Raw genomic sequence first — 24339 nt, forward strand, 5'->3', positions numbered from 1 at the left:
TGCTTTAGAGATATAGGGGCAGTTTCCTAGTCAGGTCTTATCCTAGTCCAAGACTAAAATGCATGTTTGATCTGTCTTAATTTAAACACATTTTGCACTGATATATCTTAACATATATCATTGCCATTGTTTTGTCTCAAGACGCACACCAGTGATGTTTTTGTAAGGTTTGTTTGTAAAAACTACTTGAATGCCCTAATATAACCTAGCAATAGGCCTAGTGCTGGATTAATCTAAACCCTGTCGGGAAACTTCCCTAAAATGTAGTTCTATGATATATTTTTTATTTTAGGTTGTTTACTGTATGTGCACTCTCAGAAGATTATTTACACAAACTGTCACTGGGGTGGTACCCTTTCAAATAGTACACCTTTGTACCTAAAGAGTGCATATAATGGGTAAAAATGTACCTATATCTGTACCTAAATGGTAAATATTAGGACCCATTTAAAGGGTACCGTCCCAGCAGGGGCGCCGTAAGGGGGGGAAAAGTTAGGACGATTCTAAGGGCCCATGAACTTTTGAGGGCCCCAGCCAAGGACTGTTCCGCAAACGCAACCCCCTTAAGCTGAGCCCTCTTAGCTCCGCCCCCGTCTTTACTCTGCGTTTTAGCGCCGTCTTTAATCCACAGTCTCCAGTGTGCGTGAACTTCAGAAGAGAACAAGGTGTGTTTATTTACTGCTATTTGCTATGATATCTGCATTATTTGCACTTCCTTACTATAAATGCAGTTTACACAATGTGACGCTGGAGCAATACAATGCAGTTTTCTTTCCACTGTAAAGTCTTCGCTCTGTTCACCCCAGTTTAAAAAAACACAAGGTGATTTACGTTCCCTGTTTTATGTTATGATTCTAACGCGAAGTCAGCCCTTATAAGCTGTTTAATTAACGTAGCCCGTATAAGCTAATTAACATAAACTAGAAATGCGATCGGTTACACACTTTAATGTTTTGTAACGCAATATGCCAAGGAAGGATTTTTATGCAGTTGTGAATCGAGTTGATTGTGATAAAACTGAAAGGCAACGAAGGCTAAACTAGTCCAGTTATGTATAGCTTCTCACCTTGCAACAGGTTTAAGAAATCAATGGAAATCTATGTTGTAATCTGCTATAGTTGTCATTCATTTCATTTTAGAGTCCCGTTGATTAAAAAACAGTCTGAAGAATCATTTAATAACAGTATAGCTGTTTTCTCAAGTTCACAGTTTCAATGATCTGTCGTTATTTTTGCTTTACTGAAGCTACTGGTGTGTGAAACTTGTTCTTTACCTTATAAATAATGCTAATAATTATAATACAAGCTTTGGTCAAGCATTTTTGACCCAGTCTTATTTGGCATAAGGTAACTGTATAGAAAAGATGCCTTGTTGTTGTTCGCCATTTTTAAATGTTACAATGTTATTGGTGTGTGTAACAGCTCAAGTATACAGTATGTCACTGAGACTCCTGTGAAAATCAGACTAAAGTCTCAAATCTTATTGTGAAATAAAAAACATCACAGTTTAATATCAAGCATTAATTTCACTATGATTTCAATCGCTGACATGACATTACTCAGTTAATATTAAAGATATCAAGTTTATATTTTCACAAAATGTTCTTTACATTATGTAGGATGAATTTATGTGGAAAACAGTAAATCACAAAGAAATACTTCAGCTGGGTTTTCACAGGCATGGTCACATTTATCTTTAATCTTTAAGAACGTTGCATTTTCTCTGAATATTCGATTAATGTACTGTATTTTTCAATTAAATTTACATTGCACAATAAATTATCTTAGCTGCAGTCATTGTAGGTGTCTATAAATACTGATAATTGTGGTCATAATAATAGCAAAATAAATAGTTCTGTATTATTAAATTACAGACAAAGATTTTGAATAGCTACAGTAGGTTAGATTGTATGTTTGGTGCGAAATGGGTATGGTGGGGGCCTGACCCCCTATTCTTTCATAGGGCCCAAAATTGCTAGCGGCGCCCCTGCGTCCCAGTGACAGCTTTTGTACCTTTTGTTCTGATAATGTAGGGCCCAAAATTTATTCAAGCCCAGGGGCCTCCACCCTGTTAAGTCCTGCCCTGATGGCTGCATTAAAATTTGGCACAAAGTGGAGTACTTAGTAGCTAAACAGTCTATCAGTATTGTGCAATACAGGTGCTCTCTAGGCACTGGTGCTTGTGTTATGTCTTCCATACCTTGGCGGCCATAATCATGGAAGAGCCTCCACGGATACCCAGAATCGGGATGTGCGTCTGGGCCGAGATGAAGTCCAATATCTGGGCGATGGCCTCTTGATCGGTATCGTCCCCAAACACCACACCCTGGAGCCAGTTCCGTGACATTAGAGCACAGATGCGGTTTATGATGCTCTTGGGGTCCGTTTCGTTCATTGTGACCAGTTCTACTTTAGGAGGGAGAGGGACATGTAGAAAGTCCTCTTTTTCCACACCTTCAGAGAGAGAGACCTCGCTTGAGTTTCCCACAAGGATCACCGCAATGCTAAGGCCTTGAGCAAACTTTGGTGGCAACGGAGGAGCCACTGGACTGACTCCGGGTGGAGGATAATGAGGAGGGCTGATTATTGATACGCCACGGTCGCCGCCGCTCATGCCCCCGACTGGTGTCCCAATCCCGCCTCCACGGCGAGACTCGCAGGTAGGTAAGAAGAGGAGAGAAAGGAGCAGGAGTGAGAAGGAAAGGGGTGGTTTGGAGGAAGTAAGGGAGACAAAAGACAGGATCCGGCGATCGGAGGGGAAAGAGGAGACGTAGAGGCTGACAAGCATGGCGGAGGAGTGAAGATACAGTCCCTACAGGAAAAAAGGAAAGAGAGGGGAGAAAAAATAAGTTGGGTATAAAAGACAAAATAGTGAGACTTGCAAGGCAAAAGTAAATCTGTCCTCTTTGGTTTGAAGAACAAAGTTGCCCTCATTCTGATGGTGTGTCCTCTTAATTATTAACATATATTGGACAGAATTTATAGTAACATAGGCAGGCATGGAAAATGGGGTCACTTACAGCAGTTAACATGCCACACATGCACACATTTACCTAGTTATCGTTTAATGAGGACAAACCATAGCTAATTAAATTTATATTTATATATTTATTATAATTACATCAGACTAACCCTAACTACAACCACAATTTATCTTGTTTATTTTTATTCATGAAGACCCCAAAAGGAAGCTTGCCAGAGGAACCAGTACAAGTGCATCTACATCTACATGTATTTATAAGTTCAGAAGACCTGGAGTGTAAAGCAAAGCGACAGAGTGCAAGTAAAAGAGAGAGAGTGTGTGTACACCGAATACCAAATGCAATTAGACAGAGTAAGATACAAGTTGATTTATTGACAAACAAAATATCTCTCTCGCACACATACACACACGGATGAAATTCACTATAAATGAACTGCACTCACTGATAGCACTGCACATTTGCACACGTCGCAAATACAACATAGTCACCCCATTCACAAAAAATATTATGCAATTCAGTCCACTAAATCTGTTTCTGTAACATCTGGGGCATTACTAGGGAATACCACATTTTACATTACCGAACCGATTTCGATACCAGGAGTATCGGACGACCCCAATTAAATACTACTCTATTTATCATGAACAATTAAAAATTGCACACACACACAAATATACACACCAAATCAAGCGAATTGATTCGGCAAAAAAGGTCCCTAGGCTAAGTTGTAGTTATAGACGATAAAATTTTACATTTACTCATTTAGCAGACGGTTTAAATCAATGCGAGCTGCAAATGAGAGGCTGTTTACACGTGGTGTTAAGATGTTTTTGGTCGACCTAAATACACGTGTAAACGGGATGGGAAATGTTTTGAGCTCGTCCACTTTCAAACACATTTAGAGAAAGTTGAAAATACATTAGTCCAGAATTGCTTTTCTGGTGTAGATGCACTGCATTTGAATGTGTTCAAACATCCACAAAACTCAAGACCTATTGATCTAATGTGTGATGTACCGAGCATAATGTTTATCTATCGGTTCTTAAACAATTTCTTAAACAGCGTGTGAGCACTGCATTGAGATCATGTATTGCTTCATGTGCTTAAATATTTAAATTGGCAAGGCCTGACAGCATGTGAAATTATAAACTTTTGTGACTACGCAGCCCTGGCTTGATCAGGTGTATTAAATGCATTATAAATAAGGATGCACCGAAAGGAAAATTCTTGGCTGAAGCCAAATAAAATGAAAAACTCAGCTGAAGGCAGAATATCAAACAACGGACAATTTTTTTTCTTTTTTATTTTTCTAATTATTTTGCCAATTTTTTTCACCATTGCACAAGTTACATTTTCATAATGTATTTTTTTTACATTATTTATTTAACATTATTAAACAATATTTTTTTTGCATTCCAGCAGTTATTATATAGCCTTTTACACCTGGTCACTTCTCTGATCAGATAGCTATATAGACTTGTTAAAACAATTTTTTTTTACATTCGACCACATAAATGAGTCTTGGCTAAACGGATATTAATCCGATCTCCTTATCTCACACAAAATGCAAATAACCTATTAATTTCTATGCCTTAAAAAACTTGCAAAAATGATTATGTAGCACTGTATCTTGAGCATCGGACGGGCGCCTGTGTGCACGGTTAAGCACGTGCAAAGGGAGAGAGAGAGACCCTGGCAAGATTGACAGGAGATGACATAGTAAAAAGCACTCAACGAAGCAGTCTAACAAAAAGCTTAGTGTTTATAAACGTTTCATTTCTCGTTTAATATAAGCGTGTTTGTCATTGTCACTTTACTGGCTTTAGGAAGTTTTTATTATATACTGCTGATGCTCTTCGTCACTCTATGACATGAGATAAACAGCTAAAGTCTCTCGTTCTCCATGCTTGTGCATTCTGCAGATAGCCAGGATCGCCGCCGTGCCTTTCTCATACGCTGCATGGTGTTCAGGATGTCTTGATTTTAAATGATAAATGAAACCTGTACTGCTGTATGTTTTCGCGTCTTTCTCAGACACTTTAAAATGCTTTTACCAACATGTTTGCTGCATTTGTGCGTCTCTCACTCTGTGCTAGTTAATTTGATCGCGTCATCAAAGACCTCATTGTTAGTCAAATTTATTCTGCCTTTTCACTTGTTCGGCCAAACACCAAAATTAGTTTTTTGCTATTTTCGGATGAATAATTCTGTGCATCCCTAGTTATAAATTTTAACACGTTATTTTCACCTATAACAAATTAATTGAATTAATGCATTAAATGAACAGCCCTAATATGTAAATTTAAAGTAAACTGTAGTTGACCCTTTGGGAAAATACAACTCTAGTAAAGTATTCAGAAGTATTGCTTTAGATGTTTAGAAAAATATGGTATGCAGATGCAGTTAAACCTATATTTATTTAATTCATACAAGAACACAAAAAAAATTTAATTAAATTTCTACTAAAAAGGAACAAACATGCATTTTTTCTTATATTTCTATAATAAAAAAACAGAAAAATGTGGGTCCTAGACTGAAAAAGTTCACGAAACCCTGATTTACTTTACCAGAGGTGTAAAACAAGTTGAATAGTTTCGTTGCAAAACGAGATAACTCCGCTTTTAACATCTTTGTCAAAACATGTTTATTATTATGTTATAATGTTATTATTTTGTTTTATGGTGCTACTTAGCTGTATTTTTTAAGTTATGAAGGTTTATATCAAAACAAACCAACTGCAGTTGAATTGATATAAATTGGAATGCACAACCAAAAAACGAGATTTCTGAAGAAGTTTTGCAACGAAACTCTTCAGTTAGTCATTAGCAAATGTGAAACCAGTTAGCGTCTGTGTGAATGGACGTCTCTGTCTGTTCGATAATGACGCCGATTCTTCAGCACATTAAAGAACACAAAATGAAAAACAGAGAGAGAAAAACATGGTGGGTGAAGAGGAGGACAAAAAGATGAAAGAAGCAAACACGCTTGAAAAGGAAGACTGCTTTTACAAGGCTAATTATTGGAGGTTTGTCAGTGCTAATTGCAGGTACACATGCTAATTGTGAATTAGCTCTCTTCTGCCGCGGACGAGAGAAGTGTCGGAGGAGGACACGGTGTGGGAGGAAGAGAGGGAAAAGAGCTGTATGGAAAAGTATGGAGATATTAAACAGACAAGAACACCTACAGTTAAAATATTCAGAAAGAGAAAGGGGGAGATAAAGTAAAAAGACCAAACAGATGCCCAGAGAGGCAGAAGCAGTGACAACGAAAGACAGACTTCTAACAATCATCTCATTAAAAAAAAGGTAAGCAAAGAGCAACACAAAATTTGGAAGTTCACTAGACAGAAGATTGTAACAGGAAAACAGGAGCTGGATGAACAAGAGAGGGAGGAGAAAGTAAGATGCTCTATTTGGCTCTGCCTCTCATTTTAACAGCACTTGGTTTCCATAGCAACTTTTCAAATGAACCTTCCTCCACACATACACACACACACAAAAACAGAGATGCTATATACAGACAATTTTATATAAATTTTGTGCCCCTAATGTCCATAGTAACACCTATTCACCGGTGAGTTATGCTGAAAAAAATGCAATTTATAAAGATTGTGAAGACAGAAAAAAATCAAGCATCTTTCGTAAACCGCACACGAACGCACGCGCCTCCCACACACGTTCTCCTAAGGAGCTAAAGGCTCAGTGTCAGAGCCGTAAATGTTCTTTCAACTCGGTTTCATAGAGATCCGTCTGAAACGCTTGTGCGGGTTTACAGCTGTAAACACAAGTGCATCCATCTACTCCTGTTGTCACTGTATGAGATGTGTTCAACGATTACCTTCAAAGCTAAGGTTTCAAAAAAACTGTTACATGCACATGCATATTCCCTGTGGTGTTGTATTATATCCATGCACGGGAAGGTAGATTGCTCCCTCTGGATTTTCTCTCAGACTGCCTAAGGCCTGATTGACAATTGGCTTAAGATGAGAGAATGGACCCCAGGGTCCCCGAGTGGTTACAATGGTCAGAAACCCTCAGATAAGCTTGGTATAGTCTGTTTGTGTCAGCTGAAAGGCCATTTAGAAACAGCTATTGATCTTGAAAGCAGCCAGAGATCAAAACTAAAACCAAACAAGTAGATTATTGCAATCCAGACAAAACTAAACAAGACCTATTAGTAATACAGACACAATGAAATAACACAACTGAGATATCGCAGGCAAAGGTATGCAATGTGACAGACGAATTGGAAGTATTCTAATAACGTGCATCTTATAGAAGGCAATGTGAACAAGTGTGTACATTAGTGTTATGTAATACATCTTTCTTTACCAAAAAAACTAACATTTAAAGGATATTTGGATGATTTCATCCATCTCGTTTTTTCCCTGTAAAGCAATAAATTATGTATTAAACAAAATGTTTGTACAAAAGCCTATCGCAGACTTCCTCCCATCTCAAAAGAGCAAGAGAAAAAGCTTTGATAACAACCAGAAACTAAATGACCAATCATTGATGCAGTTAAACAGAATGAATTCCGATAAACCAAAGACTATTAAAGACAAATAATGCTATTTAATTCAGCGTAAAGAGATGACTAAGGTTCCTAACATTTTCTGTAACAGATAAACGGCATGCATACACACGCAGACCGCACTTGAAGTGAGGGATTAGACTTGTACAGTAATCCAGCGCAACACTCTGTATGTTTGTGTCGTGACTTTTATATGCCAAATAATTCCTGCTGCAAATTTCTTGCTTTTTCCTTTAAACTAAGAAAATAAGTGAGATTCTTGTCCCCTGTTCAAACATATGTTCTGCCTATGCAAGCCCAAAACATATTCACAGAATAGTACATCACACTTCAGCATCTATCGCATGGTCCGGAGTGCTGTTCCATTAAGCAGTGTTTATGAACTACTCCCTCTGAGCGGTAACCTTTAGTCCTCTTTCCATATAATGAAGCTTAAACAACAGCCAAGAGCGGTTTGCTCAGACGGCATCTAACGCCGTGCAAATGACAAAATGACAAAATAGTAATTTAATGACGCTCTCTACATTTCAAAAGGTTATTTGTCGAGCTGAATAGGTTTCATAAAGAACCTTTGCACAAAAGCTTTTCTGTAGTGGATAAAGATTATTTAACGAACCTTGGATTGAAAGATTTTTTGGGTTTGCAAAACAAAGGCACACATTGACGTACATCCAAACACGCATGTACAAAAAAAACACATTTCATACAAAAACACCCACGCATACACACTAACATTAAAGGTCACCTGATATGGCAATTTTTTAAGATTTAGGGCTCTATCATACACCCGGCGCAAATGTGCGACGCAAGTGTCTTTTGCTAGTTTCAACCCGGCGCAATGACCATTTTCACATTTAGCGCCACGTTGTTTAAATAGCAAATGCATTTGCGCCCATTTTTGTGCCCATGGGCGTTCTGGTCTGAAAACGAGGTGTGTTCAGGCGCATTGTTGGTGTGTAGCTATTTTGAGGCAACTAAAATAGACTACGCCATTAGGGGTGGCACGGTCCATGAAAAAAATCCGAACCAACGGTTCATGGCATGCGCAATGTAGTCTCATGCCCTGTATGTGACCTCAGATAGCGTGTTTCCCTTTCGCGCGAAAGAAGAGGTGACTGGTTTGGAGTATAAGTAACTGCAGGTTATGTTACGTGTAGAAATGGCAAGTGGGAGAGAAAAGGAAGTCTGCCCGCAGTTGGAGGATGCGCCAGCGGCGTATAAGTTTGGTGTGTGGAAACATATTTTTATTTCATGTTACCTATGATGACAGCGGAAATAAAACAATAGATTGAACTGCAGTCTATGGGTTGAATGTGCTCGAACAGCCACAGGAGATCGCCTTCTCTCCGACCATTTATTTAATTTGAGGTACTGAATGTTTTACGTCTTTTCGTATTCAGCGCTATTTTTAGCCTTTCATTGATACAATTAAAGCGGCTGATTTCCGCGTAGTTTCATTTTGCTAGCGTGTGAAAGTTGCGCGATCTTATTTCAGAAATTTCCCCTCAAAGTAATCAGGACAGAAGTGGTCAAAAGTGGACAAAAGAGACGGATTTAAATATTACAAGTGCAAAGGTTATGTTTCTCTCTCGTCCACATAATCTCTCAGTATTAAAGCAGCCTCTCAGTGATAAATCTATGAGCTACACTGAAGTTGGCATTTTAATAAATGCAAGTTATCTTTGTGTGCTAAAAATGCACATAAAGTTTATGTAGATGGCATTACACATTCTCTTTTGCCAAATAAATGAAAAGCATGTTGAAATCATCAATGTCTTCCCTCTTGCTCTATCAAAATCTCATCTGGCTTTCCTCAGAGATGGTCCCAATAATGTGCTTAAAGTCAAATTCAGTTTGTGCATGATTACATGATATAACTTTTTTTTTAATACTGTATCCTAAATTATGGATAATTAATACATTAATAAGATAATACATTTCTGGAGTGTTAAAAATTTAAAGAAAAAATAACAACAAGAACCGTACTGAACCGTGAACCGTGACCATAGAACCGTGATACGAACCGAACCGAGGGTTTTGTGAACCGTGCCACCCCTATACGCCATTGACCAACAAAAGCCTGGTCTAAAGTCTATGGCGCAATAGTGTTTTTGTTATTTAATGAGCGTGTTAGAAATATGCGCCTATAAATGGGACGACAACGCAGGTTTGCTTATCACACACATGGATGCGCAGCAGCACAAAAAAGCTTTTAAATATGAAAAAGTAATGCATTCAAATGTAAAAGATTATTATTGAGTCTCCTGGATATAATTGAGGACCAATTATAAGATGTTAGAAGACGTAAAGAGCTGCTTCACCTGCAGCCTGGTAAGTAAATAAATGCTTTGCTTTTAACAAATGCATCTATATTTTAATGCTCTTTGTATGTGCTACCTCACTGATTTATTGTATATGATGACTCTGTACCTGTGGATATGGTGAGATGAGAATCATCTTTAAGTAATGCTTTAAAAAGTATTTTTAGAGTACAAACCTTTTCTTACATACTTGTAAATTATTTTTTGATGATATTAAATAGCCATACATTTAAAGCAATTAAAAGCCTGCTATTTTTACTTCCATGACTAAAAGAAAACGGGTTTTAAAGGTTTTAATCAAAAAATAACAATTTCAATACAAGGGAAAAACAACACAATTATTTAACATTAATCTTTAACTGGGGATCTTCTTCCTCCGCTTAGTGTTTCAGTTTACAAAGTCCTTCATCTAAATAGGGATTAGACATAGCGTCAGTGCAACTGGCTTTTAAAGGGGATGAGAGCTGAGACTCTCATTGATTTATTGCACGTTACGCCCAAAAAACACCCATTACTCATTAAAAGAATATGAACAACCCTTTTCGACCGTGCGCTCGGCACACAAACCATTTTTCCCATCCTTAAATTAGCAAAAGTGGATTCAGACACGCCCATTTAGGCTATGCGCTTTAGACAATGCGCTTAGATAGGGGACCCTTAAAATTAGCCTTAGGTGTCCCCAGAATGTAATTCTGATTTATAGATTTTACATTTACTTACGACCCATTTTTGGGTGTGCAGGTAAAAGTGCTGTTTTTGTGTGTGTCTCTTTAAATGCAAATGAGCTGCTGTTTTCCTCTCCGTTTTCTGTTATCTATACTAAAAACAAACAGTTTTTTAAATAAAACAATCACCATGAATTATGGAATTATTAAGGAATTATGACCCAACTGTGGTCTTTGGACGGCTGTGGGCGGGCCCTACGCAAAGTGATGTTGTTACAATGATTTAAGAAAAAGGAGTGGGGAGATTTTTATAATTTCAGCGAGGCTGTGTAGACACACATACCGGTATGTTCAAACAACATATAAAAGTACATTTCTCACATAAGGTGACATTTAAAGCAAACACACAACACACCATCAACATTCAAATCCTTACAGACCCAAAAAGCATGTAGGCACACACCAATACACAATCTGTGTGTATTTTTTTTAGGAAATTGAGACAAATGTAGAGGAAAGACAGCACACCACTGTATCTACCTGTATGGCAAATAGCAAATGATATGAGTGATGAACCTACAACATCTGTATGAAAACATATACACACACTGACACCCCTTAATAGTGAGTGATGAGCGGTTTTTTGGGTGAAGGATCACTTCCTCCCCCGAGGGCTTGGTGATGGCCTGCTTCTATTTTGACCAATCACATGAGAGTATTGGCTCACCCCCCCACCCATTGGTCATGGGTAATTAATTACCAAGCTGTTCCTTGTTTAGGCCAAATGAATATCAGCACATGGTTACCATGAAACAATGAGCCTATCCCAGATCACTCAATCGTCCACTCCTCAACGCTTTGTAGCACACCATGTGCTGTTCAATAATGGACACCAAAGGGAGGTCTAAGTAGCAAGATGCCAACATGGTCTGTAACTTGTACATACAAGGAGTGTTTAAAATACCATCCACCTCTATTATTCCGACACTGAGCAGATCACTTATTCCAATTTAAATCACATGCAAATCTATGAAATTCAGGCTACAGAGAGGGTCCATCAACGATCACCTTCCTGTCATGAGAGATTTCAGCAGCTAATTCATTCCATCTATCCACCAGACATGAATCTTTAGTGTAAAAATCATTGTAGATTATGCAGTATATCTCAACAGCCAGCATTAAAAAATTTCTACTGATATTCAACTTAAACTATATAAATTTTTTAGTGTTTAATATACAGTACCATGAATACAGAATGCTAGTTGTTTGCCTAATAGCTCAAATCTCTTAAAACATGGATGAGAAGATAGTTCTATTACACTTCAGCGATGAAGAATTTCAGTAATTGAAATAAATAAATGCATTATTTCAATTATTTCCTATTTGAATTCTACAAATACCTAAGAAAGTAGCTGGGTTTCCCTCACCCTGATTTTATGTGCAATTTGAAGTATCGAATACGAGTGATGGAAATGCCAAATTTCTAATAAAAATCCCTTAATTCGTAAAAAAGTTTTTACGCTAGATTGAGGTGTTTTTTTTATTTTTGCGAATAAGAGTAAATGCAAATAATGGGAGATGGAAACGCATTTGCCGAATAAATTCTGACGTAGCGAACATTAAACGTGACTGAACGTTTGTTGTTTTCGCTGACGTTGTCTTTCCCATATGCTACACTCTAAAAAAACAAACGGTGCTATATAGCACCAAAACAATTGCTTTGGATCGTAACGATAGAAGAACAATTTTAGTGCCATATAGCACCGGTGAAGAACCAGTGAAGCACCAGTGAAGCACCAGTGAAGCACCAGTGAAGCACCAGTGTAGAACCATATAGGGGCCATATAGCACCACATATGGTTCTACATAGCACTATATGGTTCTACACAGGTGCTTCACTGGTGCTTCACTGGTTCTTCACCGGTGCTATATGGCACTAAAAATGGTTCTTCTATCGTTACGATCCAAAGCAACTGTTTTGGTGCTATATAGCACCGTTTGTTTTTTAGAGTGTAGATGCTGCTAGTGCCTGCATCAAAAAGTCATTTTTTTCTTCTGTGCACAGCATTTAGTTTAGCATTTAGCTTTTAAAAGTTGCAATGCTAGTAAATGTATCGTATAATTTAGCCTAATCGTAACTAAATGCAGTCCTGTCTCCATTTTCTAAGTGTGCCTTGTTTTATTTACTGTTGGTTAGTAGGTTACCAATAAAGAGAAAGTCCACACACCGTTCTTCTCCCTGTACTTAATAAAAATTTAAAGTGGCAACAGTTCGATCAAAATGTTCCCCTTTAATTTTTATAAATAAAGGGAGAAGAACAGCTTGGAGACGTTTTCTTTATTATGTGATATATACATTTTGATCCGGCACCTGGAAAATAAAGCGGATGAGTGTACTTCAAAAACCAATACCACCATCTTTCGCTCTAACAACGTGATGGAAATACATCGGATTCGCATTTACGTATTTGTTTTTTTTTGTTTTTGTGAATGTTGATTTTGCTTGTAATTTCCAACCGGGGCTATGTAAAGAGTTTCCAGGGGTCTATTTTGTCTAGTCTTTTCCTATAAAATTATGTGTGTGTAAATCACTGTAAAAATTACCACTAAATGTAACTTTTCAAAGTTCAAAGCCTTTATTGTCAAATATGCACAGTTTCCCTATACAATTCAATTCTAACTAAGCTTTCCACTCACCATTAAAATAATACAAATAAAGTTTAAATTAGTTGAATGAAACATACATAAATAACGGTATACAAATTCGCTTTTAAATTACAATTGGACAATGCTCTACCCGGGGGTTAAAAGCAAGGTTTAAAACAAATATAATTCAGGGTTAAGCGCAGTGTGACTATAGCCTGAAGGCTTTAAGGGTAAACAGTTGTGCCAGATCTGTAGGGAGCTGAGAATTTATGCATGCATTAGATGCTTCGATCAAAGCCTTCCACATAAGAATCCTCTGTGTGTCTTTGCTCATAAACGGCCTCCCAGCCCTAATAGGACCAAGTCAGTTGGTGAAGCCTGTCTGACTTTAACTGTAAAATCTGCAGCAGGTGGCTCAGTGGGTAGCACTGATGCCTCACAGCAAGAAAGTCCCTGTTTCGAGCCCCAGCTGGATCAGGTGGCCTTTCTGTCTAGAGTTTGCATGTTCTCCCTGTGTCAGCGTGGGTTTAAAATAAATAAAAAAAGAGCTGCACTTAAAGTGGTTCCCCTATAATTACAATCAAATAAATAATGTTTAGTATTATATAGCACCATTTTTTGTGAGTGTATGTCTAGGTGAACAAACATAAGGTCACATGGCAGTAAAAAAATATTTATTGCACACTTGAATCATCTGTTACTTAAATTATTATTTTAGTAACTTTAATTTTTGATTATTGACATCACTTTGCTTGGGATTGTCCCAAGGGATGGGACCGCGCTTGTACCTGCACCATCAGCCAGTCAGCTATGTCATGTCACAGTGTGTAATCTGAAATTAAGTGTCTCTGAGTAAAGATGCAGATTTTTTGTCTGTTACAATAGTGTCAGATTAAGGGATTCTAGCTTCTAAACTATTGCCATGTCATGGACAAGAAACTTGCAAAGGTCGAAGTATGGTCTATTTTACTTATATAGGCGAGGGTCAGTGCATGTGTTGCAATTTTTGTAATCCGAAGGGTGTGCACGTACTGTACGCACACCGCCGTTTTTTTTAAACCTTACGTACATAGTATGCGTAGGTCGCGCATGCACGTACATGAGTAAGTAGTATGTAGGCCACGAGAGGTATTGCAAATTTGTTTACGAGTTCAATGAACTATGCTTTGCAAGGCTGAGCATTCGACTGTGAAAAGTTATGGTGCAATTGATGTCAGGTTTAATTGTTAGTTAGAAATTCATTGTTTAATGTGATTTTATCACGTGATTTTAGAGATACCGGTCTTTATCCATTCAAGTAGATAGGACTCAAGTCTTGCACGACGGAAATAACTGCCTGGAGGCATTGCAAACATGGCCGCCAAGTGGTGCGACTGTCATTCAGAAGGCGGAACTAGGCAATTTCGTAAACAAGAGCGTAAACCAGGACTAGGCAACGTCGATTCTGGAGTACCGATGTCCTGCAGATTTTAGCTCCAACCCTAATAAAACCTTGCCTACCTGTAGTTTTCGAGGACTCTTTAGAGCTTGATTACTTCAGGTGGGGTTGATTAGAGCTGGGGCTAAACTCTGCAGGACATCAGCACTCCATGACCAACGTTGCCTACCCCTGGTGTTAACAAACAATGGCTACCGAAGCTGTCTGTTTTGAACTGGCAGAAAAGATCATTTCATAAGTCCACCTAGCACCACCATCATCTTTCTTTCGTTTGCCATTTTTAAAAGCTGCGTACGGAAGAGATTCTTTAAGGTTTTTTAGGTTAACATCACAGTTTTGTTGGAGCCCATTGTAAACCATACTGAAAAATCCAGCATAGAGCTGGTTTTAGCTGGTCTCCCAGCTTGGTTTTAGCTGGTATTGCTGGTGTAGCAAGCTGGTCTAGCTGTTTTTGGTCACCTTTTTAAGCTGGTCTGGCTGGACATAGCTGATCAGGCTGGAAGACCAGCTGATCAACACGGTTGACCAGCTTTGCCAAGGAGGACCAGTTTGAACCAGCTACTGCCACCTTAAACAAGCTAAAACCAGCTGCTGGCTTATGCCGGTCTTAGCTGGATTTTTAAGTAGGGAAAGACAAAAAAAATGAAACATGCTAGTTTTTTGTCAGGACATTGTGAAGCATTACAGACATAACATTGGTTGTTGTCCACTATGACTCACTATATATGCAATAAAATTATCAATTATTGTGTCCTGACACACATTATTGTTTTCTAGACACCTTTACGTCAAACAGACTGTTATAAAATCAACCTGATATTGTATAGTCTGAAGCCAGCATTACTGTATGCGCAAACGCTGTTCCAGCTGAGAAACTGCAAATGGATAGCTCCCTCCAGGTATTATAGACCTTCTTATTTTCAGGAGAGCATGAAGAGTTTGATTAGCTGGATCAGGTGTGTTTGATTACAGTTAGAGGTAAACTCTAGAGGAAGACAGATTTCCAGGAATAGCATTGAGCACCCTGCAGTAAAGGTAGAAAATGCAGACAAAACGTTTTTTTAAGTGACAGCTAATCTGATATATCCAGTATTTCACACATCACCCAAAATAACAGCAAAGCAAAATACGCTATTGAACCGCAGTGTTTGTTATAATGATATTTTTACTGTTGTCTCCAATACAGATCCGCTAACTTGGAACTTCTTTGCCCATATCCTCCATTCTAAAGGAGCGGAATGTCATTAAATGACAACGTAGGACCTAATGAAATTACAACATTACCCAAGCATATCACTCATGTTGAAAGACTTACAGCACTGTGCATGACTGGACAAGAGCTCATTAAGTCACTGTAACTATCCGTAATGAAGTCATGCGCTGTGATTAAGACTAAGCTTCAACCATCTTAGAGAACGAGGGAAGAGAGCCAGAATCGTTCCTGTGGTGAAGGAAGTGTGAATTACAACAGGTGTGCATTAATAAACTGGTAAACCATCGCCATGGGAGGGAATCAAAACACACATGCACACGCAGCAATAACCAGGCCGCTTGTCAACTGACTCGTGCCAGGTATACTTTTTTTGACGTGATGACATAGGTGAGTTCTGTAAAACATGCCCATCATACGCGAACACATATGCACACCTTAACCAAATCCTCTTAATTTGTTAGTCAATACTTTGAAAGCTTTTGAGAGAAGGCCAGTGCTGGATAATGACCTCAATGCCATGTCGATCCATCTCACTCACAGCCACGAAACACTTTCACGAGGCGCCCACACACACTAACACCTTTGTACACTCAAGTAGACAAACAGTATATGCTTTGCATTTCCCTTCGGACAGTGAAGCTTTGTAGCCATTAAAAAAATTTGAACAATTTCAATTGAACTCAAATTTAAGCATGAAGCCCAAAAAGGGGAAGATTAGAATCTGGAATCTATTGAAAGTATATAAGAATTGAATAGGATACTAATGAATGACCAAAAAACATTATCATAATACTTATTTAATATATAACAACATTATATCAATACAATTTGGAATTTACGGTGTATAGACGATTTCAATTTCTGTCATGACTCAGTCAAAATCAAATCAAAGGGGCGTTACGCGTTATGATGAAAAATAATATATTTTAATTTAAAACACTTAAATAAAACTAAATTTTGAAGAAACTATGACAGAAAATGAACACAAACTAGATAATTAATTAAATGTTTTTACCTCTAATGCGGCTTTCACATAGGATGCGGTGTGCGCTGCGCTCGCCGCTGGGTTCGGCGCAGCCAAGCGATTGTGCTCTGATGGCCAGACCAAAGTAGGCGGGGTTTTCAATAAATTACTACAGTGTTTATATTTGCGTTAAATAGTCGACGAGGAATACAGAGACTGATGTTGCTCATCTCCATTTCACGTAACTTTAAGCATACCTACAACAAGCTGCTTGACTTAAACCACACCTAACATGTCAACTTGAATTGCTTACGTGTTTCCATGACACGGCTTTCCTTCCGATGTCTCTGTAGGAGCATACACTTGTATTATAAAGCTCTGAGAATCCCGAGTATAAGCTTTCGTCCATTTTGCTTGTTTGGATGCCCCATTTCTATTGGTCGCGCAGGTAATCGTCACAGAGCGCAGCGCAAAAGTTAAACTTTGCTCGGCGCAACAAAAAACCGCCCTCGCGCGGCGCAAGCCATTGAAATGAATGGGTTTCATAGCGCAGCGCAGCGCACACCGCTTCCTATGTGAAAGACCCATAATGGGAATAGCTGCGTGACGAAGTGAAACTAAAGGGTTAATAAACACAAATTGAAGCAGATGTTGTAGATAGCTCAAAAATTTTAAAAACTGATTATTTCCCACTATTAACTACATTATGTTAAAGGAGTGTAACTACTGTAGCATGTAAATAATGCACAAAAATAACGTGAGCAGAGCACTCAACAATTAAATCTAATCAACAGGCACCTGAAACCTAGCTAGCAGGTTGCTCAAACAACAAAATCACCAGCTAACTTCCTTTAAGTCCACTTACAGTTCTCACGGACACGCGTTTTATTAACTGGCTATCTTCCATACATGACGGACCACGTCTTTTTCTCATTTCGGCCTTGTGGCGCCTGTGCATGCTAGCGATGTGAACCGCATCCGCGCTATTCTCCGAGATGTTTTATCAACTGGCTAATTATCCTCCAGACAGTGACGGTCCGGACCACGTCTTTGTCATTTCGGCCGTATGGCACGCGTGTCCGCTCGCGGTATGAAGAGTGTCCGCGCTATTCTCCAAGACTTTTTTGCAGCGATTTTTTTTTTTTTTTTACGACCTAGCGATAGGGTTTCCCAACTTAGGCAGGCCACCCGAACTGAAAAGTGCTGCGGAAAACCCTGTTGTATTATAAAAAATACACAAAATAACTTGTTTTTTAGCAATGAAATAGGTGCTCTTTAAATATATTAAGGGTACATTTTTACAAAATGTTGATGATTTTAAGCGGAAAACAGTATAAACAGACTTTAGCTGGGTTTTAATAGGCAAGATCTTAAATGTATTTAAATTATATTTTAACAACAGTTTAAAATGGAAAGAGTGCCCTGCTTATACCATACTGTTCTGTATTTGACAGAAAAGTACAAAAAATTCTTGCTCTCTGTATTCACCATTGCCCTGCTTCATGACGAAACTCTAAAACCAACACTCCACATCTCCCTAATGTGTTTCATCGTCCACCCCTGAGATGCTTTGACTTTCATCCTTGTCGTTTGATCTTTGCATTGACTTTCATCCTTGTTTAAAAAACTAACATTTATATAAAGTTCAATTTCCCCTGTATCAGGATGATAGATTAAGGCTTGTTTTTTGCTCGGCGGGTACACACAATAGCGTGAAGTCGAGTGTTACGTTGTCAGACTGGGACGAAAGGGCAATCCATCTACACGAGCAAAGTGTCTTCCTTGTAAGCATCATTATTTATGAAACAATGGCTGACATAAAATCAGATTCACACCATCTCCATGTAGCAGTTATATCACTGAAAGTCTAGAATGCCCTTGTATCCCTATGTTCCGTTGCCATGCCAACAGAGGCTCCGTTACCACACCAACGGAATCTCTGAGAGATGCTGCACTCTGAAAGACATTCCACACTGTTCTCATCCCTCTGGTCCCTGTCAATCAATGTCAAGTTTGATTGACAGGTGCTTCGACCCCAATGACATGAGTAAAAAATGCTGTCACCTCACGTTAATCAGTAGCGGTGCATCGCAACAGGCGGATACGTCATCAGACATTTCAACTGGAACGACTAATAACATTCCTGCTTTCCAAGAACTGACTCTGCTTTTCCAGAGAGTAAAAGCAGTTCAAACACCTCTGTCTTTCACCTTATCTTTCAGTATTTATCACTTTTACTCTCTTTCATTGACCCACTTAGCTGCCATGTCTGACCCAGACCACAGGCACATTACTCAAACTGGAAAGAAGGCAACATGACCAAGAGCAATTTGGTCGAATGCCATAAGGATAAGACAAACATACAGTCTTTTAAAAATGAAGGTTCTACAAACGGTTCTTTACTGCGATGCCATAAAAGTACTATTTATAGGTCAAAGGTTCCTAAAATAAAAATTTTTTTAAAACCTTTTTGTAGTCCAAAGCAGGGTTTTTAAACTGTGGGTCGGGACCACTGGGGGGGGGGGGGGGGGGGTCGCACAGTGGGTTCAGGTGGGCATTTTGGATTTGCAATTAAACTTACATTTAACTAAAAATGGAAAAAAATAACTATTCTCTTCTAAAAGAGAACCAATTTCTTTTTGTATTTCTAAATGTATTTTTTCTACACATTTCTAAAAAAAGTGGATCCTGAAAATGATTATACTTGTCTAAGTGGGTCGCAGAATGAAAAAGTTTGGGATTCACTGATCTAAATAAATTTCCACCACAAAATTGGTAAGTATTTTACGAGGTGGCTAATTCGTATTAATTCATATGACCACATTCGTATAATTTTGTACGATTTGCTTTGACTCCTGTGACGTTGGGTTTTCGTTTATTTATGATAACCATTTGTTTTTGCATTATTAACTTTAGCCAACTCGTCAAATATGTACAAATTTTGTTAGACAGGTTGGCAAAAACCTGTAAAGCAGAAAGGTTGTTTGTATGTTATAGGGTCTTTATAGAAAATGGTTATGTTATGGCGTCGTGTAGCACTGTTATTTTAAAATATAATAAAATATTAAAATAAACAAAGCATGTTTAATTCATTGTAAAATTGGTGTTAAACTGGCATGTATTAAGGCTAAGCAACATACTGAAATATCCAGTGGTTTGCAATAAATGAGATTTAATTTTTTATTTCAAAAAGTAACATATGGTTAAAGTTAAAAGTAAGTGCGGATAATATAGTATATGGCACGTGGATGTTAGTTGGCATATGGGTGATAGTGGTGATATGTATTTTAGTTATTTGTTTGCATTGTTAAAATGTCTGACTCGTTTTATGCAATATGGTTAAGTTGTTGTGATGCTTTCTTTTCTATGAAATATGAAACATTTGTTGGTTATAACATTATATATATATATATATATATATATTTCATGCAGAATAGCGTATTATTTAGCATGCATATATTTAGCATCATATATCGCTATCATATATAGTATTTATCTGACTTAAATGTGAAATAACGTGTTTTTTGTGTAAAAAATGTGAACAGTAGCATTTCAAATATCAAGTCAGAAAACACAATGCAGTGCTAAATAATGCCATCAGAACCATTTTCGGCTGAATGGTGTCATAAAGAACCTTTAACAGCCAAAGAACCTTTCTGTTTAACAAATGTAAGAAGGAAATTGTTCTTATAGAAACCTTTGACTAAAAATCATATTCTTCACACTAGAAAAGGAGTTGAGCGGGCTGCATTGTGGGATGCAGTATTAATGCCATACGCTCTGTTGTATATCGCTCATGCATACAGAACATTTGCATACTGTGCACAGTATACATACTAAGGCAATAGGAACAGTATTATGCAGATGTGCAATTCTGAACATAAACATGCACACACAAACATTCATTAAAGCAACAAAAATGTAAAGCCCTGGGAGAAAAATAGACATGAGTACGTGACAGAAGGTAATGAAAAATAGAGTATATGGCAAGGGTGTATGTTCATTTTCTTGTGTTCATACAAAAGACTCAGAGTTTGGAGAGAGTGATATAAAATAAGAAATAAAGGTCTTCTCTTACCTTGAACATTGCCAGCCCAACTCCCATTTTCTCTCCTCAACTCCAGCATGATGATGTGAGCTTGGTTTTATCTCTTCCTCTCATAGCCCTGGATGAAGGAGTGACTGACCGTTGAAATAGATGAGGAATTGGTAGTAAGAAGAAAGGCTGACGAGACAGATGACTGTCAGATAAAGATGGTAGTCGAAAGTTTTAGTCCCTACTGTAAATCCAGACTGGATGATGCAGCAGAGGGAATTTTATATCAAAACTAATAAGAAAAAATCCTGGTTTACAATTGAAAAAATAAAACAAAACGACAAATGAGATTTTAAATGTTTGAAATGTGGGATTGTTATTTAGTCACTCAAAGAAACTTACAAATCAGAAAATGTCAAATTTAAAATGGATCAGGACAACTGTCGGGCCTACATCAGCTACGAAAAGTAATAAATCATAAGAAGTTGGCAAAAAGATGATGATAAAGTGTGTTTCTAGTTAAGCTTAAAAGTTCATATTCATCTGCAAACATGTCCACAAAATTGCTTGATAGAGTCCAGCAGCGAGAGGACAAACAATCAAGGACAGGTGATGTACTTGGATGTTTTCAAAACATCACTGGTTCAGATATCCAGTCACGTCTTTTGTTGGATCCTTTTCGTAACACTATAGGAAGAGAAAGGCAAAGAACAGTGTCTCAAATAAAGTGTGCTGACAAATAATGCTGAATAAAAAACAATTGGATGATTTTTGATAAACTGTGAGATTTTTTTCTTTCCATTGATCTAATACGCCGTGTTCAATACTGTATTAACAATTGTCAGGGGTTATGGGGGTTGCTTGATTGATATGTTTTAAATAATAAATGTGATAGGCTCCTTTGAACCATGGAAGAGACAGCCATGTTTCACAAATGCACACAGAGTAACACTTACAAATGTATACAGATAAATGTATGTCTGATATTTTTATTGCATTACTTACCGGTCTAACTGTCCTGTGGTATTTCACCATTATTATTTGGATAATGTTTAGAAAAAATGTGATAGACAAGACAGTGGGCGAGTGCACGAATTCAAAAACAAAAGACAAGATGGTTGCCTTCCTTCAACATGTCCATTTTCCCAAATAACAGGCAAATAAGATGATGCTTGGTTTGTTTGCTTTTCATGAAGTCCATATTTGAGAGAAAAAAAAGTAAGGTGATAAATTAGTGATGTCCAAAAATGTAAATCACATAAAGAGAATTCAAAAGAGCTGAATTTTATTAAGATTTTAAAAGAAAAACACGATGCACTAAGAGGAAAATCCCAAAGGTAAATCTCAAAAGCAATATAAAAATGTCAAAGATGTTTAAATTTCCTTCCAACTTAAGTTGTGAATCAACATCGTTTTATGAATAAGCATCTTATTATTATTATATTTAAATTAGCATTTTACCAATTAAGCTAAATTAAGGCAGTACATTTAAAAAAAAATTAAGAAGGAAGGAAAAAATCAATCCTGTTTTTTACATTCAACATTATATGTCTAGAATACAATTTTAAATTACTTGTCAGTAAAAAGTCCAAAAAAATAAATAATTTTATAAAATTCAAGGAGGATCATTTAAGGGATATAAATAACCGTAAATGGGGAGAAAAAAGTTTTCATTCTGTAACAAGCTTAAAGTCATACAGTAGCCATGGACGTCAAAAACCAAGGAAGACCAGCAAAGATGAGAAGCAGATGAGCTGAGGGCTTGTCTGAAAGGTGTTAGATGAACAGATAAATTTAGGCAGAATGTGACAAACTATATAGAGTGACAGAAGAAAATGAAACACTCAATAAAAACATGGAGTGATCCATAACAGAGCAAATGGACTTAGGCTAGTAAGCAAGTGAGATGAGGAAAAATCATTACACTGAATCAAAAGCACTGCACTGTCTCCTTAATATTTTTTTTTAGCAAATACTGAAGTATTGTTCACTATTTAGTTTCGACAGTATGGAAACCGGCTGACACCAGAAATTGCTAATTGAAAAACTGCCCAATGACAGCAAATTAAGAAGTCACGTCAACCTCACCCATATAATTAAAAGACCAGAATCTCGTGTAAAATTTGCACTTTTTCAAAATCAAACTAAACCACTAATACTTGAAAAATGAAAGATGGAAAGAGTTTAGGAATGGCAGGTATGGAAAATCATTAGAAAAACAAGGGTTAAAATTCCTGTTACCTGGTTGTCCGTTAGTTAAATACATGTGTGTGTGTATGTGTGTGTGTGTGTGATTGTGTGTACGTGTGTGTCAATGTCTGTTTTATGTACATGTAAAAAGGAACACACAAATACACACACACACACACAGACAAACAGATCGAAGACACTAAACGAGCCGTTTAACCTACCTAGAGGAATATTAAAGCATCCAGGGAAAAAAGAGTGATGCATAAGGATAGATGGTGGAGGACTAAAAGAACTGCTTAAAAAAAGAGAGAAAGAAAAGGAATAATTAAAAACTCATAAGGAGGTGTGGAGATGGTTTTTGCATCTCTTTCGAAATTCCAATAAACTTTCATTCAGAGAGCATCACACTTGATGGGAGTGGGAGGAACGGATGGATGGGAGGAAGGAGGAGGAGGAGGGAAGGATTGGAGGAGAGGTGAAGAAATGAAGGGGTAATAGGCAAAGGACGGAAAGAGTAAAAAAAACTTGCCCCTTCTCTCTCTTCTCTCCTGTCTTGTCATTAATAGACAAAATTATACACCATATAGATGGAGAAATAGATCAAGAGGCAAATGATGGAGAGAGCAAACAAATGAAAAGATGATGTGCCTCCCAGCACAACGATGAGAAAAAAGAAAAAAATAAAACGAAAGAAAAAAACAAATACTCCAGTGCCTTCCGTTTTCCTTTCCTTCTTTTAAAACAGGGAAGGCGGTCAGTTTGTTCCTCTTGTCCAGTTGTTGCTTTAGTTCTTCTTTCTCTTACACACACTTTCTTTCTCGCTTTCTTTCCCTCCTTTTCTTCTGGGTTCTGAATCCTCCGTTTGCAGTAAGTAATAGCCCTTTTCCACAGACAGTGATTGAGGCAGAACAGTAGGAAGAGGTGTAGCGGTTGCAATGTCTGCCCAAGAATTCAACACATCGAGACTGTTCTCTCTCTCTCTCTCTCTTTTTCTCACCCCTCCCTTATTGACAGCGAGCTGTGGAGGAGTAGGAGTGAGCCAGTGAAAGCAGAATGAGAGGGGTCCCTCTATAGGATTAAGTATAGAAGACGTATACAACCCTTGAATACTGTTTCTGTATGGGTGTGCTATCACTGTCTCTCTCATTGGTTTGAGTTTTCTATGTCTGTTTTTTCAGATGTCTGCTCAGAGCTTCCAGCTTATTTCTCTGGATTCTTGGATTGAGCTACTTATCACCTCTGATCGTCCATTTCTTGGCGTCTGTCCTCCACTCCTCTTTTAAAACGGTCTGCCTGGTGCACTCTCTATCTTTTACTCAGACTCTATTTATTGATCAATTTGAAAAACGA

General features: G+C 37.8%; 1 protein-coding gene across 5 annotated transcripts in view; it reads right to left on the reverse strand.

Annotated features, from left to right (window-relative positions):
- grin2bb (glutamate receptor, ionotropic, N-methyl D-aspartate 2B, genome duplicate b) overlaps nt 1-23917 on the reverse strand; it is a 129896-nt gene extending 105979 nt beyond the window's left edge. For 4 of the 5 annotated variants that reach the window (XM_073814192.1, XM_073814191.1, XM_073814190.1 and 1 more), the window contains exons 1-3: nt 23211-23917; nt 20842-21486; nt 2200-2811 (exon numbers count right to left, since the gene is read on the reverse strand). In XM_073814192.1, the coding sequence (XP_073670293.1) occupies nt 2200-2811; nt 20842-20868 (639 nt within the window). In that variant the 5' untranslated portion in view covers nt 20869-21486; nt 23211-23917. Of the gene's footprint in view, nt 1-2199; nt 2812-20841; nt 21487-21804; nt 22273-23210 lie in introns of those variants that run through there. The other variant, XM_073814189.1, reaches the window with a different exon arrangement.
- Between the last annotated feature and the right edge of the window lie 422 nt (nt 23918-24339).

This window comes from Paramisgurnus dabryanus, chromosome 4 (genome assembly GCF_030506205.2).
Source record: "Paramisgurnus dabryanus chromosome 4, PD_genome_1.1, whole genome shotgun sequence".
Classification (NCBI taxonomy): Eukaryota; Metazoa; Chordata; class Actinopteri; order Cypriniformes; family Cobitidae; genus Paramisgurnus; species Paramisgurnus dabryanus.